The following is a 14,570-nucleotide window of genomic DNA, read 5'->3' as shown; positions in this document are numbered from 1 at the left end:
AACAACATGCTCTAGCAGCCCAGAAAGCCAACTGTATCGTGGGCTACATCAGAAGAAGTATGGCCAGCAGGTTAAGGGAGGTGACTGTCCCCTTCTACTCCACTCTCATGAGACCCTACCTGGAGCATTCTGTGCAGTTCTGGAATCCCCACCATAAGAAGGATATAGAATGGGTCCAGAGGAGGGCCACAAAGATGATCAGAGAGCTGAAACACATCTGCTGTGAGAACAAACTGAGAGAGTTGGGGTTGTTCAGCCTGGAGAAGGCTCTGGGAAGACCTTATAGTGGCCCTACAGTACCTGAAAGGAGCCTACAAAAAGGCTACTAGACATTATGAAGAAATTCTTCATGATGAGGGTGGTGAGACACTGGCACAGGTTGCCCAGGGAAGTTGTGGATGCCCCATCCCTGGCGCTGTTCAAGGACAGGTTGGATGGGGCACTGGGCAGTCTGGTCTAGGAGGTGTCCCTGCTTAGGGCAGGGGGTTTGGAACTGGATGATCTTTAAGGTTCCTTCCAAACCAAATCCTTCTATGATTCTGTCTCAAAAAGGAGCAGTTTCAATTGCCTGAGTAGGAATTCAAAACCAATTAGCTAAATTAAACACCTAAACTATTGAAAGAAATAACAGGCTAAAAACCTCCCAATATTTTAAATTAACTGCAAAATATATACAGTTTTTTTAGAATAACAAATTGGATCTTAGCAATTGAAATGTAAGATTTAAAAGCCTTATCAGCTACTGTCTCTTAATATGTTTTCATTTCGTGGAACGCTGTCCTGAACAACGGTTCTGTTCTCTTATACGCCACCTTTAACTAGTTAAGAAAGCAATCAGTGTACTGAATCTGTTAAGGCAATGGCGTTGTTCCATATCCCACAGAGCCCTAGCAAACACCTCGCACTGGTGTGGAATGAAGCCAAGGTAGCAGTACCATTGGCCAACTGCCAGCTTTGAGAAAATAAAAAAAATAAATCCGATATTCAGTCAAAAAACAGGGCACACTCATTAACTGGAAATGAAAGCTTTTATCTTGTACAACTTATACTCAGTTCGTAACTAGTGCACACTTAGAAATCATGCGGACTAACTTTCTGCCAAAGGGACGATCTAATGCGGATCATGCTGCCATTAGCAAAATTAGCCTTTCAATACACACAAGGAGTTCCTGCCCAAACCACAAAGTACTGCCAGCTGATGAATAGACGCTGCACAGCTTCCGAAGTCGTAAACTCAAGTCAGTTACTTTTGTTAAAACCACTTTGTTTCCTTTCATTCTCAGCAAAAGTATGTTTTCAAGCTTTAAGGGGCAAATTCTCTGCTCACTGCCCAAGAGGTGGCATAGCCCTCAGAAAATAATTCTTGCTCCCAATGGATGGTAACCTTTCCAAGGCACACCCTGCCCTCACACCAACGGGGTGTTCCGTGGTTTGGTGGCAGGTTTGCATGAGGATCTGCAGCCTCAGTACTGCCCTGCCTAGGGCCGGCCAGGGCATTTCCACGTTTCATGTCACTCCCTCAGCCCCACTGTTCTGTCTTCCTGAGAAACATCGAGACCCCCATGCTACAAATGTCTTCACTTGTGTTAATCACTGGGGGAGGAGGGGAGGGAAATTATGACTTTCAAGAGTTTCCCAGCACTTCCCATATCTTCTTGGAATTTTCTAGTATTTAAAACCAAGAAAGAACATTCTGTAAAAAGATCATGACTTGGTGGATAATCCAATGCCTTAAACCTCAACTGTTCAACTTGATCATGACTACGCTGAAGTCACTCAACCAAAGCACATTTTTTGCTGTAAACAGACTCAAACTATATAATGTCTGAAGAAGCCTTCTGCTTTTCTGTTTTAATGAACTTACTTAGTTACAAATTTATATTTGGCCTATTGACCAGTTGAGAAATGCATTAAGCATTCTAATTTCTAGCTTAACAGAATGTGTACTTTAAAAATATTTTACACGTCCAAAGAGTGTGAAAGCTTTCTTTTTCATATATGCAAATTGGCATCTTACACCAAAAAAAGGAAATGAAAACCACGCTACAGCATTTTATTAGTACATAATTTCTGAGCTGCAGAAATATCAATGAAGAAAGATGGACTAGCTCAAAAGATGAACTACAGCATCACTTACCTGAAAGTCTTTTATAAGGCTTGTTACTGCTTTTAGTGCCATTTTGGTGTTTCTTGTCTATTGATGGAGCTATAATTCCTTTGCCGTTCAGAATCTTTTCTGGTGACGGCGGCACTGACTTGGATGTCAAACCAGATTTAACCAAAGTTGGAGCAGGTATGGTGGATGAAGAGGCTGAAGAGGAGGTGACGGTGGTAGTGGTTGCAGAGTTCATTTTAACATTGGCACCATCGGCCTTCACTAGGTTAGGAATTTTCTCTAGACTGACTACTGGAACAGGAACGCTGCAAAACCAAAGACAAATCTTCAAGTTGTTTTATTCTGTACCAAAGATCTATAGATACTGAATCCACTTCACAGATCTAAAAATTTCAATACAAGTGACACAACACCTTCAGACCAGACTAAAATGAAATATTTAGTATCGTTATTGACTATTTTTGTTCAATACAATGTATATAAAACCAGGCATTTGTAAAGCCTAGCAATGTAGATAATTACCAAAATGAACCTTTGTATATATATATATATGTTTTTTTTAAGATCCAATTCATAAAGAAAATAAGCTTTTGGTACTAAGCAAAATGTACCCCCTTACATATATGGTCTTACACCTTTGACACAAGCACATATCGGATATGCATATGCTGTACTACACTCACCAGGATAACCAAGTAATTTGCTAACAATATTCAATAACAAATTCAATAACAATACTTCTAAACAAACACAAAAACAATTAATTTGCTCAGATGTGCCTGAATGACATGCAATTTCTGGAAACAAGGAGAAAAGAGATCGTTAAGTGTGGAAGTTTTGACATTGCTCCCTTTAAAAGTATTAAAATCCTTGATGAATTGAGCATTACTAAAATGTATTTTTAATAAAATCTTATGAATTAAAAAAAACCAAAACCCCCTGTGTAATTATTGGCTTTGTTGGCCCTTTTCAGAATAAAGTTTGCAATAATTAACTTCTAACTTTACTACCACCATGGCATATTTGTACACCAACAAAAGTTACCTTCTCAACTTGGCAGGAAATAAGATTGAGACAAGTGATTATCAATTCCCACATTATTTTAACAGCTCTGGCTCCCATCTGCACAAGGAAATACCCCAAAACAGCTGCTTTTTACCTACTGAACAACTCCAAAACTGGATATCTTGCGACTACCAAATAATAGGCAATATATATATCATCTACGCCTCATTACTGAAACAAAGTCAGAGAAGAAATATTAATTAAAAAATCTAAATTCTCAGAGCATTAAATCCAGGTTTCATTGGAGGTCACAAATGAAAACATCTCCCTTATTCAGTTCTTCTCATACACTGCCTGAAGTGTACCATTCCACACTGAGCAAACAAAAGAAACACAAGTTTTCTTAAATAGAAATAACAGAATCACTAGGTCAGAAAAGAAGTCCAGTATCATCAAGTCCAACCATTCCTATCAACCACTGAACTATGCCCCTTAGCATCTCATCCGCCTGTCTTTTAAATAACTCCAAGGATGGTGACTCCACCACCTCCCTGGGCAGTCTGTTCTAGCACCCAATGACCCTTTCTGTGAAAAATTTTTTCCTGATGTTCAGCCTAAACCTCCCCTGGCACAGCTTTAGGCCATTTCCCAATGAATGAGCCGGCAATATGCACTCGCAGCTCAGAAGGCCAACTGTATCCTGGGCTGCATCAAAAGAAGCGTGGCCAGCAGTTCAAGGAAGGTGATTCATAGAATCATAGAATCACCAGGTTGGAAAGGACCCACTGGATCATCGAGTCCAACCATTCCTAACACTCCCTTAAACCATGTCCCTAAGCACTTCATCCACCTATTCCTTAAACACTTCCAGGGAAGGTGACTCGACCGCCTCCCTGGGCAGCCTGTTCCAGTGCCCGATGACTCTTTCCGTGAAGAATTTTTTTCTGATATCCAGCCTGAACCTCCCCTGGCGGAGCTTCAGGCCATTCCCTCTAGTCCTGTCCCCTGTCACTTGGGAGAAGAGGCCAGCTCCCTCCTCTCCACAACTTCCTTTCAGGTAGTTGTAGAGAGCAATAAGGTCTCCCCTCAGCCTCCTCTTCTCCAGGCTAAACAACCCCAGTTTCCTCAGCTGCTCCTCGTAAGACTTGTTCTCCAGCCCCTTCACCAGCTTCGTTGCTCTCCTCTGGACACACTCCGGAGCCTCAACATCCTTCTTGTGCTGAGGGGCCCAGAACTGAACACAGGATTCGAGGCGCAGTCTCACCAGTGCCGATTACAGGAGCGGGATAACCTCCCTGGTCCTTCTGGCCATGCCGTTTCTGATACAAGCCAAGATGCCATTGGCCTTCTTGGCCACCTGGGCACACTGCTGGCTCATGGTCAGTCGGCTGTCAACGAACACCCCCAGGTCCTTCTCCTCCAGGCAGCTTTTTGGCCATTCTTCCCCCAGTCTGTAGCACTGCACAGGGTTGTTGTGCCCCAAGTGCAGGACTCGGCATTTGGCCTTGTTAAACCTCATCCCGTTGGTCTCAGCGCAGCGGTCCAGCCTGTTCAGATCATATGCAGTGGTGATGTTGAAAAGGTAAACCAAGTCCCTCATCTAGAAGCACAAGAGTCTCTCTAACAGTATTCCTATCCTTCCCTTTACGAATGGCACAGAACTAAGCTAACCTTCGTAATTTTAATCCCCAGCAAAAGGCGACAGTTGAAGAGGCTGTCCCACACAGAAAAAAAATCTTAAAACTCAGTGATTCTTTAATCTATTATTATCTTAAAGGTTCAACTTGCTGTACACTTTTAAGGGTAAAATGGAACCTATTTATAAGGAGTGTGAAATTACTCCTTAGCAAACTGTACTCACAGAACAATCTGCTTCCTGCACATCACCACAGTATTTTGTATGGCAGTGCAGAGCTTCTACAAGCACATTACTCATGTGACATTTGTTAAATACACACCACTGTTAAATCATATTCTGAAATACACTGGCATGTAGCAGTTCAGGCACGCGGAGTCAGAGACACCGCTGCTGTCAGCGTCCCCAGACAGGCAACATTTGCCTGTTTGCACACCACTGTACGGTCCAGGGCTTCCCCTCATTTACAAATCTCACGTAATTGTAGTCTTTTATATCTGACAAATGACACCTTCACTGCGTTCTTCCTACAGAAAGAATGGTTAACAAGTGTGGAGCTTCTAAGAGCAGAAAAAGATGACTTTGAGATGGCATTCTCCATGGGACACCCTTCGGAGATGTCGGAAGCAGGGTCCAAAATAACTCAGGTCTTGACCTTCCTGGGCTACCACAAAACCTTGTTTCTCAGAGCTGATAACAAAAAGTGCAGCATGTGTGGTTCGAGTGGGCTTTCCCACATCAAGAAGTTGTTAAGTCTTTGTTCTAAGGGTATTCTAACATAGAAAAATATGTGGACCTTCAGATAAACGATACATATATAAAACTAAAAAGAAGATTTAGACATCCAAGACATATTCTGCAGCTGGAATTAAACTCTATGAAACTTCCATAAGCTGTGGTGCCGTGCCACAAATACAGCTGTCAGTTTGTTGGAACACAGATCCAGCTGTGGCAAAACGCAGAGCTCTGGGCAGTAACTAAGCAAAAAAAATTAACTCACTCCGAAAACCAGAACTGCTTTATGTATATCAGTGACAATGCAAACATGGAACTATGAAAGTCACGATTCGATCCTCTACTTTTTTTAACTGCCCTGAATTTGTTAAGTTAAATGACAGACACAAATTGTAACATCTGGGGGTAGGAATTAAATTTTTTTGCTTTTAAACAGACATTTTCTGAAAATCAGAGATTTTTTTTTAGTCTAGATCAAGGAGTTTTACTATATAAAAGCTATGTAAAAGCATATGAACAAATTGATAGATGAATTCTAAGATCTATCTTAATTCACAGTACTGATACACAGTGAAGGGGTGAAGTATATTATCTGGTCTAGTAGTAAAATACTAATATGAAAGAAATTTCTCTTTTTGCAGTGCTCAGAACCGCAGATTCTACTTGCAAATCTACGGGATTGTTGTGATACTGAACAGAGCCCAGAGGAGGGAAGACTCTCACTTAGTTTTGCTACAGATCAGAAAGTCGACCTTCTTAAATATAAGCATTCAACATTTAGGAACTCTGTTTTCATCTTAGTGTAACACACAATGATAAATCAATAACCAAACACTAAATTGAAAGCTGTATAAGACCAGTGACCATGGTCAACTACTAAGGACTGAAAAGGTAAATAAACCACAAATGAGTATTTATATTTATATTTTTTACATTTATATTTACATTTATTTTTACATTTATATTATACGTGAGAGTTCTTCTCCCAGACTGTTTTTTGACTGAGAATTGAAAATTACTTTTTAAAGCTTGCTATAAAAATAAAAAAAGCCCTCAGTCTTATTTGCTATATTTTAAAAAGAATTCTTGAAGAAAGAGCCCATTTTGATTTATTAAAGACAACTGCTACAATGGGCAATTAAAATACCAACATGAAACAAACATAAAAATCAAAGGGCACACAACAATCAGTAAAAATGAGCAAAAGGAGAATACAGACAATTGCCAAAGACAGCTGAGAAAAATCTGTATTCACTAAAAACAAGGTTACTTTTTTTTACAAAAGAAATTCTAATAATAATAGCAGGATCTACCTAAAATACCATAAAATCGTTATTAGCAATGCAAAAATGACAGAAATGTTCGGTATTTCTTCTGTACTAAGAAGGAACCATAACGGTCTCCAATCAGATAAAGAGAGTTTTTGATTCCCTCAGTAAGGGTAAAGTACTGGCTGAAAAAGCATTATTTTTTGTGGGTTTTTTTTTTTTTTTTTACATAAGCAAATCTGGATAATGTGGCTGTGAGTTCCAAAAGAGTTGAAGAGAAACTGGGTCTCGGCATTTCATTTCTAATAGAATCTTTGAATATTTGGCAACTTCGCTGAGCTGAGTGCTGCTGTTGCATCCACGCTGAAAACCCAAACCAGAGCATTTCTTGGAAGAAATAATGGAAAAACTAATAAAAACAAACTGATAAACAATTAGTTCATATTGTTTTGCTGAAAATCAGATCTTGGCAAAAAAATCTGGTTTCACTTTTTGATGAGGTTACCAGTTAAGCTGACAATGACAACTGTGAAAATGTTCCGACTTTTGAAAGGCATTATAAAACACAAATAAGAACAGTTTAAAAGCAAACGTTAAACAACATAAAATTAAAACTTAGCTTCTCTGAGATTTATGATTCAGTAAGGGTGCTTGTTAGGTGGACATTTTAGTCATCTTTACGAAGCCTGACATGACTGAAAGCTTCACCGGTCTTTAGAGAGAAGTGTAAGACTACTGGTGATAACATTTGCTGATGGAATCAAGATTGAAGGAAACTAAATTATGAAGAGACAAAGGCAGTTATAAAAAGTAGGATGGACTGCTTGGTAAAGTGTTTGGTAAAGTTCGTTAACTGACAGTGGGCAAGCAATATGAGCTTTCCTGTATTACTGTGCTTATATTAAAAAAGGATAAAGCAAATAATATTAAGGACCAAACAGTTCTCACATGTTCCTGGTTACACTGATACTGGAATATGGCTTCCAGTACTACTGACCCGTGCTTCAATACCAAAGTTGATGAATTAGAAGGGAACCAGAAAAAGCCTACAAAAACACGTGAGGGCTACAAAAAATGCTTGATCAAAGCAGGCTTCAAAAAGCATATTCTCTTTTTCAGGTAAGATAACTGATTTCTTTCTGTTTTCTCATGTTCTTACTTAGGCAGTTGGACTAGATGATCATTGTGGATCCCTTCCAACTGAAATAATTTCATTCCGCTCCATTCCTTCAGCAGAACCCACAACAAACTCTCAAAACAAGAGTGAATTTCCCTCCTAAGTATCTTGTGGTATTTTTAGTTCCAAGCCACTGCTTGTCACTGTCATTCCCAAGCAAGAAAAATAACTGTGGTATGTCACAACACTGGAGCTGAATACTGGCACACCTGGAGCTCCTTCTTACCTCCGTTCTCCTTTCTTCAGGCCTTTAAAGAATATTTTTCCTTGATGTTATATAATTTTGATTTTTTTTTTTGATCATTCATAACTGTATTCATTGTAAAATCTCAGGCAGTCACTCAACTCTTCAAATTTGTGAGAAAATAAATTCATAAGCATTTAAAACCATAAAACATTGTTCCGGGATTGCCTCCACAATGTAACAAAGTATTTGTGATTTAGTGGTTAGAATATGTGGTCTAAGTTAACTGCTGAATTGAGTGCTGCATTATGAATATCCTTAAATCTTGCCTAGCTTCAATTTCTCAACCTCAGTATGGACAACTTCTTAACACAAAGAAATAAAGATTAAAGGGATAATTAAAAAAATCCTTTGAAAAGTGACATTATAAATTTTAGATGATTACCCACAGGTATACTTTTGTGATCCTATTTCTGTTTACAGAAAGACTGTCAATTTTCTACATGTTAATGAAAACTACATAAATTTAATCTCATTTTCTTCATTTTCAAAACTTCTGGCAGGCATTGGCTAATCCTTGTGGTGGGAGGTCAGGGTGACTTGGTATCTCGGGGCTAGCTTACTTTAACACTTCACTCCAATTTTATACTGCTTCAGGATCATGGATGGGTGGAAACGAACACCCTGTAGAATCAGAGTACCAAAATCCTCCTGGCAGCACATGTGCTGGGGCACAGCAAGTGAAGTGGCATCCTTTCGGCAGGTCAGCAGTCAGGGAGAGAGTTCGTGGCTACAGGAATGCCTTTTATAAAGGGTAAGTATCTGAGGTAGTCTTATTAATTGTTATTGCTTGTTCATTATTATTGTTACTACTACTAATCATCTTACTCTTTGCCTTTTCCCCCCTTTTGCTATGCCTCTTACCACCTCAACTGCAAGTTCTAGAAAGTGATTGTTTACATTTATCTTGTGCACAGCACAGCAGTGCTCCAGCACTGGTCCAGCCTCTGAGCGCTGTGGTATTAATAGCAGCGATGGTAGAGAGATATGGGGAAAAAAAATCAGAGCTGACAGATATTTCTGGATGATGTATTCACAATAATCCTTCATACTCCAACCACAAGAAAGGAAGTATTAAAACAGAGGCTACAAAAATGAAACAATTCCGGATCATTCTGATTATGCTTTTTAAGGCATTAGCTGAGAAGCAACCTGCATGTCTGTGGCACATCCTAGAACGACACAGGACGTGAAGAAATATTGCTATTTGGTCAATTTTTAAGATGATGACTCAACCAAAACTAGAACAAATTAAACAACAGAAGAGATCGGTTTACACGCAGGCAGGCGTGACAACAGATCTGCTGGGCCATGCTGCTGCTGCAGTGGCTATTGCTGGAGTGCTGCTAGTCACTGTAACAGCTAAAATTTAAAAGAGATGTTGCATAAAAGAATCTGCAAGCACAACCAAGGTTATTCCAGGTCTGGAAAGCAATCATTACAAGTGATGCAATTCCTGAATTAAGCTAGTTTGATAACTGTCTGGAAGAACCTATGTCAAGTAAATATTTGTAGTACAAGAGTACAACGTAACAGACAAAAGCACTGAATAACTGGAAGCTTCTAAGGATGATAAAACACAACACACTTGGATACATGATGAATCCTATTTGCATTTTGGAGACAAATGTATTGTGTCAATTGAGTATTTCTTTCTAATTGACAAGCGGGTGAAATTCTGTAGCTTGTACAGACAGCTGAATGGAAGATACAATCTTATTTTAAAAAAGAATACATTTTATGAATAAATTCTCCTTTAAGAAAATCAGACCTGCTAACTATTTTCTAAAATTCTGAACAAAAATTGTAATCCACTAACGGAAGAGAAACAAATGCTTTCTTCTGTGACAGCTGTCAGCTCTCTATAACCCCCAATGACTATCAGACTGATTTTATTCTTTAACAAATCATGTAATCTAAGGCATTTAACGCTAAGTTTTGAAAGACAATTTCATTGATTTCCACCTCAGATTGTTTACGATTTGTTGTGTGATGATTACAGTATCTTTAATTACTATATTCCTCATTTTTCTTCACTGATGAACAAAACTACGGTATTATCTTCTAGCAAAACCGCAAGAATTGGGTAATTCACAGGTAGAACTACAACATATTCATCGCCAAAGTATTAACAGAGCTGCACAACAGTTTAAAACAGTTAAATCTACCTTGTTAATGAAAAGTGAATGTTTGGGATGTTCCCAGTAAAATGAAAATGGATTGGTGGAAATGCTCAGTTATTTTCTTCCCTTCCAGCTTCTACTGACTGACAGAAGGCCATCTGTTGCCAGAACGGAAGATATTGTTTATAGATTCAGTCAGTAGGCTGAAACATGGATATATAAGTTGCTGTCTGTAACTTTAAGATGAGAAACAGGTTTGTAGTCCACAGTGTTAATACTCCAAAGTCCTTTCCGATTTTAACTAGACTAAACAAAAAACAAAAAAATCCTCTCTTGTATGAAATTCCTCTCCAATGTTCAGAAGAAAAGGTCACTGTTCAGTCAATACCGTGTTTTTAAATAGTAAATGAGGCACTTACACCTTAACTAGAATAGCCTCAAACTCATCTGCGTGCATGCGTGGGAGTAGTCCAGACATCCAGATTTTCTATTTTCAGAATTATATATCATAATTGTCCACAACACTCACCATGCTTACAGTGACAGCAGGTTCAGACTCATAGGAAGATTAGATCTTGATCAAGTTTGTTCCAGCGCAAGGTAAATTCTACAGCTAGGCAGAAGCTGCTCTCTTTGAAATCATACCAACTAGTGCATATTTCAGGCAGAAAACATGAGCTATTACTTTAATGTAATCTGAGTTTATGCTTTGTCTCATGAGTGAATAGTTTGCATTAGATTATCTACTGCTTTAAGGCAGCTGTGTCCAGAAACCCTACTTAAAATCATGGCCTTCTTATGCTAGATATTGCAGATAAAAGGGAAGGATCTTTACACAGTAAGTAGATAAAAATTAAGAAAAAGGAAGTCTTCGTATCTGAAGTTCACAGACACAGACTGAGGGCAAGGAGACGAAGGTGCAACAATGGCCTGTACAGAATCAGGAACTGAACCTAGATCTTGAGTGACCAACTATTGACCTAATCACAAAGTATCTGTTCAGTAGATAACTAAAGACAAAATGGTTTCTAATGGGATAAAATACTGACCCAGTTCTGCTTTCATTTACATTTTTGCAATTCTGCTGCTATCATCACAGTCACGGGAGGATGGGCCTGGCAGTCTCAAAGCCTATATGTATATATATCACAGTACATGATGTAAGACGCCTCCAAAATAGTGATTTTTGCAGCCAGGATTTTCTTCTCTCTTCTTATAAGGCACCAAACATTATCAAAATACAGAATGAACTCCAACAGCAGCTGATGTTGAAGACAAATGACTATAACCAGGAAGTTTTCACGAATATCAGTTAAGCCAATATTAAGAACTCTGCAAAAAAAAATATCCTACTGTTTAAAAAGAACAGTTTTAAAAGCCGATACTGTAATAATGGAAGATGGACCTTAAAGACAGCAAACTGAGACCACATCTCACTTGCTACGTGTATCTTCTTAAAGCAGATATTTGAAGGAACACCAGAAAAGTGATCCAGTCCTTTCTGTTCTTCCTATATATATATTTAAATTTAAAAACATCACGGCTTCCTTCCTTAGGAAATGTAGAGGCTGAAACCATACACTTACATAAGATTAGATTATGGACTTCCTGGATGATTATAAAATATACATAAAGATACTTGTTTTTTAAACACCAACATAACTGTTAACTATTATTTTGGTACTTACCATGGTTTATCCCGTGATACTTTTGAAGGAAAGACTGTGTGCTGTTTGCTACTGGAGGTAAGTAGATTGTCTTTGGGCGTTTTGAATGGCTTTGAGTTGCTGCTGACAGGGTTATGGCCGCTGATACAGGATTTCGGTTTCATCTGTACTAGGGATGTCCTGGAATTGCAGGCTGGAGAAGCTGGAGAAGGGGAAGGTTTACACATTGAACCGTGTCTTCGTTCTGTAATGGAAAAAGAATAAACTTTAGAGCATTTCATAGGCTCAAATTAAAAAAAGGCAAGGAAGAGAAAATTGTTCCTCTCTATGCTAGTTACAATGATTTCATCACTCTGAAGAAAACTTTTTCACTACTGTTGTGAATGTAATCAAGCCAAATGATAATTAAATCAACTCCACGAAGTGCTCTGAAAAATGTAAAACATAGTAAAATGAAAGCTAATAATCTACCAGAAAATTTTCACCAAGAAATCTCAAACATTTTTTAAGCAATAAGGAGCCACCAGCATCTGTGTGAGGTACCCTAGGTAACCCAGCTCTTTCATGTAAAGAAAGAGGAGAGCATGGAACGACAGTTCAGATGACTCGGTGAAACACTGTGACAGACACAAGATTGCTTCTATAATGGTTTTTGAAGAATTCACATGACCCAATTATTGGGGTTTACTTTATGACTATCTTGCTTCAGGTTTAATGAGAAGCCATAAGGAAAGCAATCGGAAGACTGAAAGGTAGTGAAAGGATTACAGCTCCCAGGTGTCAGGCCCTGCCTGGTTTATAGCTTGGAGGTTATCATCAAGCACCTAACAAGGTAAAAGCCTATATTTTCCACACACAGCAAACGGCAAATGCAAAATCCCAGTAAGTTTCTGTATCTGTAACAAAGACTACACCTCAAGGTACAGCCCTCGTGTAAGTACTGTTCACGTCCACATAAGAGTTCTTGTAAGTACTGCAAAAAGCAAAGCCTTGCTGACCCTGGAACAGGAGACCAGGCCTCAGGAATTCAGTGAAATTGTTTGGGTTTGGTTATTATTATTATTATTTTAATTCTGCATGTCCTATCCTTGATTCTGATCCTTAACAGTCCTGTCCTCCTGTCTGCGGGCAGAGCCTTTCCCCAGTCCCTGCACCCTACAGTGAGGCAGCCCGAGTTCTCCCCAGGCAGCGGCAGCGGGTGGCACAGCCGGGCTGGGGAAGAGGAATTTTCCAGTCAGTGACAGCTGACTCTGGCTTGCTGGCACCCCGGCACCAAGAGCCTCTGCAGCGGGGATCAGCCAGGTAGCCCCGCTACTGACACACTAACCACACGTAGCAAGCGCAATGTAATTACAGACCGAGAACTTCAGATGAGCTGGAGTCTCTCCTTCAACATGCAGCAATTTTTCCTCACCTAAAGCCATCAGCACGTAACTTGAAGAATCCAAGTGGGTGCTGCTCTTTGAGCTTGCACAGCATCACCCTGTCAGCCAGGAGCAGGTTAAGGAAGCGACAGCCACCGGCTTCTGCAAGGGAAGGTTTGTGTTTGCATCGCCAACCCTGCGCTCGCTAGTTTGATATTTCAAGGATAAGTAGGAAAAATTTTCCCACAGAGAATCAAAACATGACAACTTGTCTGGCATCCTCACAAGTAAAAACTTGCCAGTAGCAGAAGGATTCATCCATGATTAATTCACAATAGGCAAATTCCTCAAGAACAAAGATAAATGCTTAAAAAAAAAATTAAAGGCTATTTCAAACTGTTTCTATTGTATCTCCAATGACTAAATAAAGGCATTTTCTATTAAAGATCAAGCACTTCCATATCTACTTGTTCACAGTTTTAATTACAAATGCTGAAAATCATTCCAGATTCTCCTGCAACTGAAGAACAAAACAATCTTAATTTTGTTACATCCAAAAAGCAGCTCCCTCACGGCCCAAATGCCAACTGTTGTTTGTCTGTTTTCACCTTGCTGCACGCCTCCTTGTGCAGCCTCTGCCTTTAAACATCCCTTGTAGGATGCAGTCAATTTACATTCATTTCACCTCACATTTGTGGCAACAGCCGTGAAAGTTGCACACTGGCCCCTGAAATGCAGTGTTCCCCTCACAGAGTATTTATTTCGTTAAATAACAGTTATTGTTTCAAGATTCACCAACCTTATCAGCAAGTACTTAATCAATTTAAATTAGCTTAATAAAAATTTGTAACTTTCCCAGGAGGACTGAGGAAAAGGAAGGCTACGTAACCAACAAATCCAGCCTGTGTTTAAAGTGAAACTTGGGAAAAAACCATACTTCCATACACAAATTACATAAATTCGGATTAATTACTCCAACCATCACATCAAGACCGACTGCCTTCTAATAAACTGTGCCTTCAATATCATTGCTGTGGATATATTTGGAAGTGAAATACACAACTCTGTTATTAAATTAATCTTCCGGAAAGACAGACATTCAAGACACTGACCATCTAAAATTATATTTTAAAGTCATCCAAGTATCACATGCCATAGCAAGGTGGTTTTTAACAGTCTCTTTACACTGGATTTTTAGTCAAGCTAAATGGTTGGTGCTTTTCCCTAGACAATTT

At 39.2% G+C, this 14,570-nt stretch overlaps 1 protein-coding gene across 9 annotated transcripts in view; it reads right to left on the bottom strand.

The window, feature by feature from the left end:
• ATXN7L1 (ataxin 7 like 1) overlaps positions 1-14,570 on the bottom strand; it is a 118,319-nt gene that overhangs the window by 22,247 nt on the left and 81,502 nt on the right. For 8 of the 9 annotated variants that reach the window (XM_054049810.1, XM_054049829.1, XM_054049819.1 and 5 more), the window contains 2 exons: positions 11,993-12,215; positions 2,138-2,421 (listed from right to left, as the gene is read on the bottom strand). In XM_054049810.1, the coding sequence (XP_053905785.1) occupies positions 2,138-2,421; positions 11,993-12,215 (507 nt within the window). Of the gene's footprint in view, positions 1-2,137; positions 2,422-11,992; positions 12,216-13,385; positions 13,498-14,570 lie in introns of those variants that run through there. The other variant, XM_054049853.1, reaches the window with a different exon arrangement.

The sequence above is a fragment of the Cuculus canorus genome, chromosome 1 (assembly GCF_017976375.1).
Source record: "Cuculus canorus isolate bCucCan1 chromosome 1, bCucCan1.pri, whole genome shotgun sequence".
NCBI classification, from domain to species: domain Eukaryota; kingdom Metazoa; phylum Chordata; class Aves; order Cuculiformes; family Cuculidae; genus Cuculus; species Cuculus canorus.
This window is presented reverse-complemented; position numbering and strand designations above follow the sequence as displayed.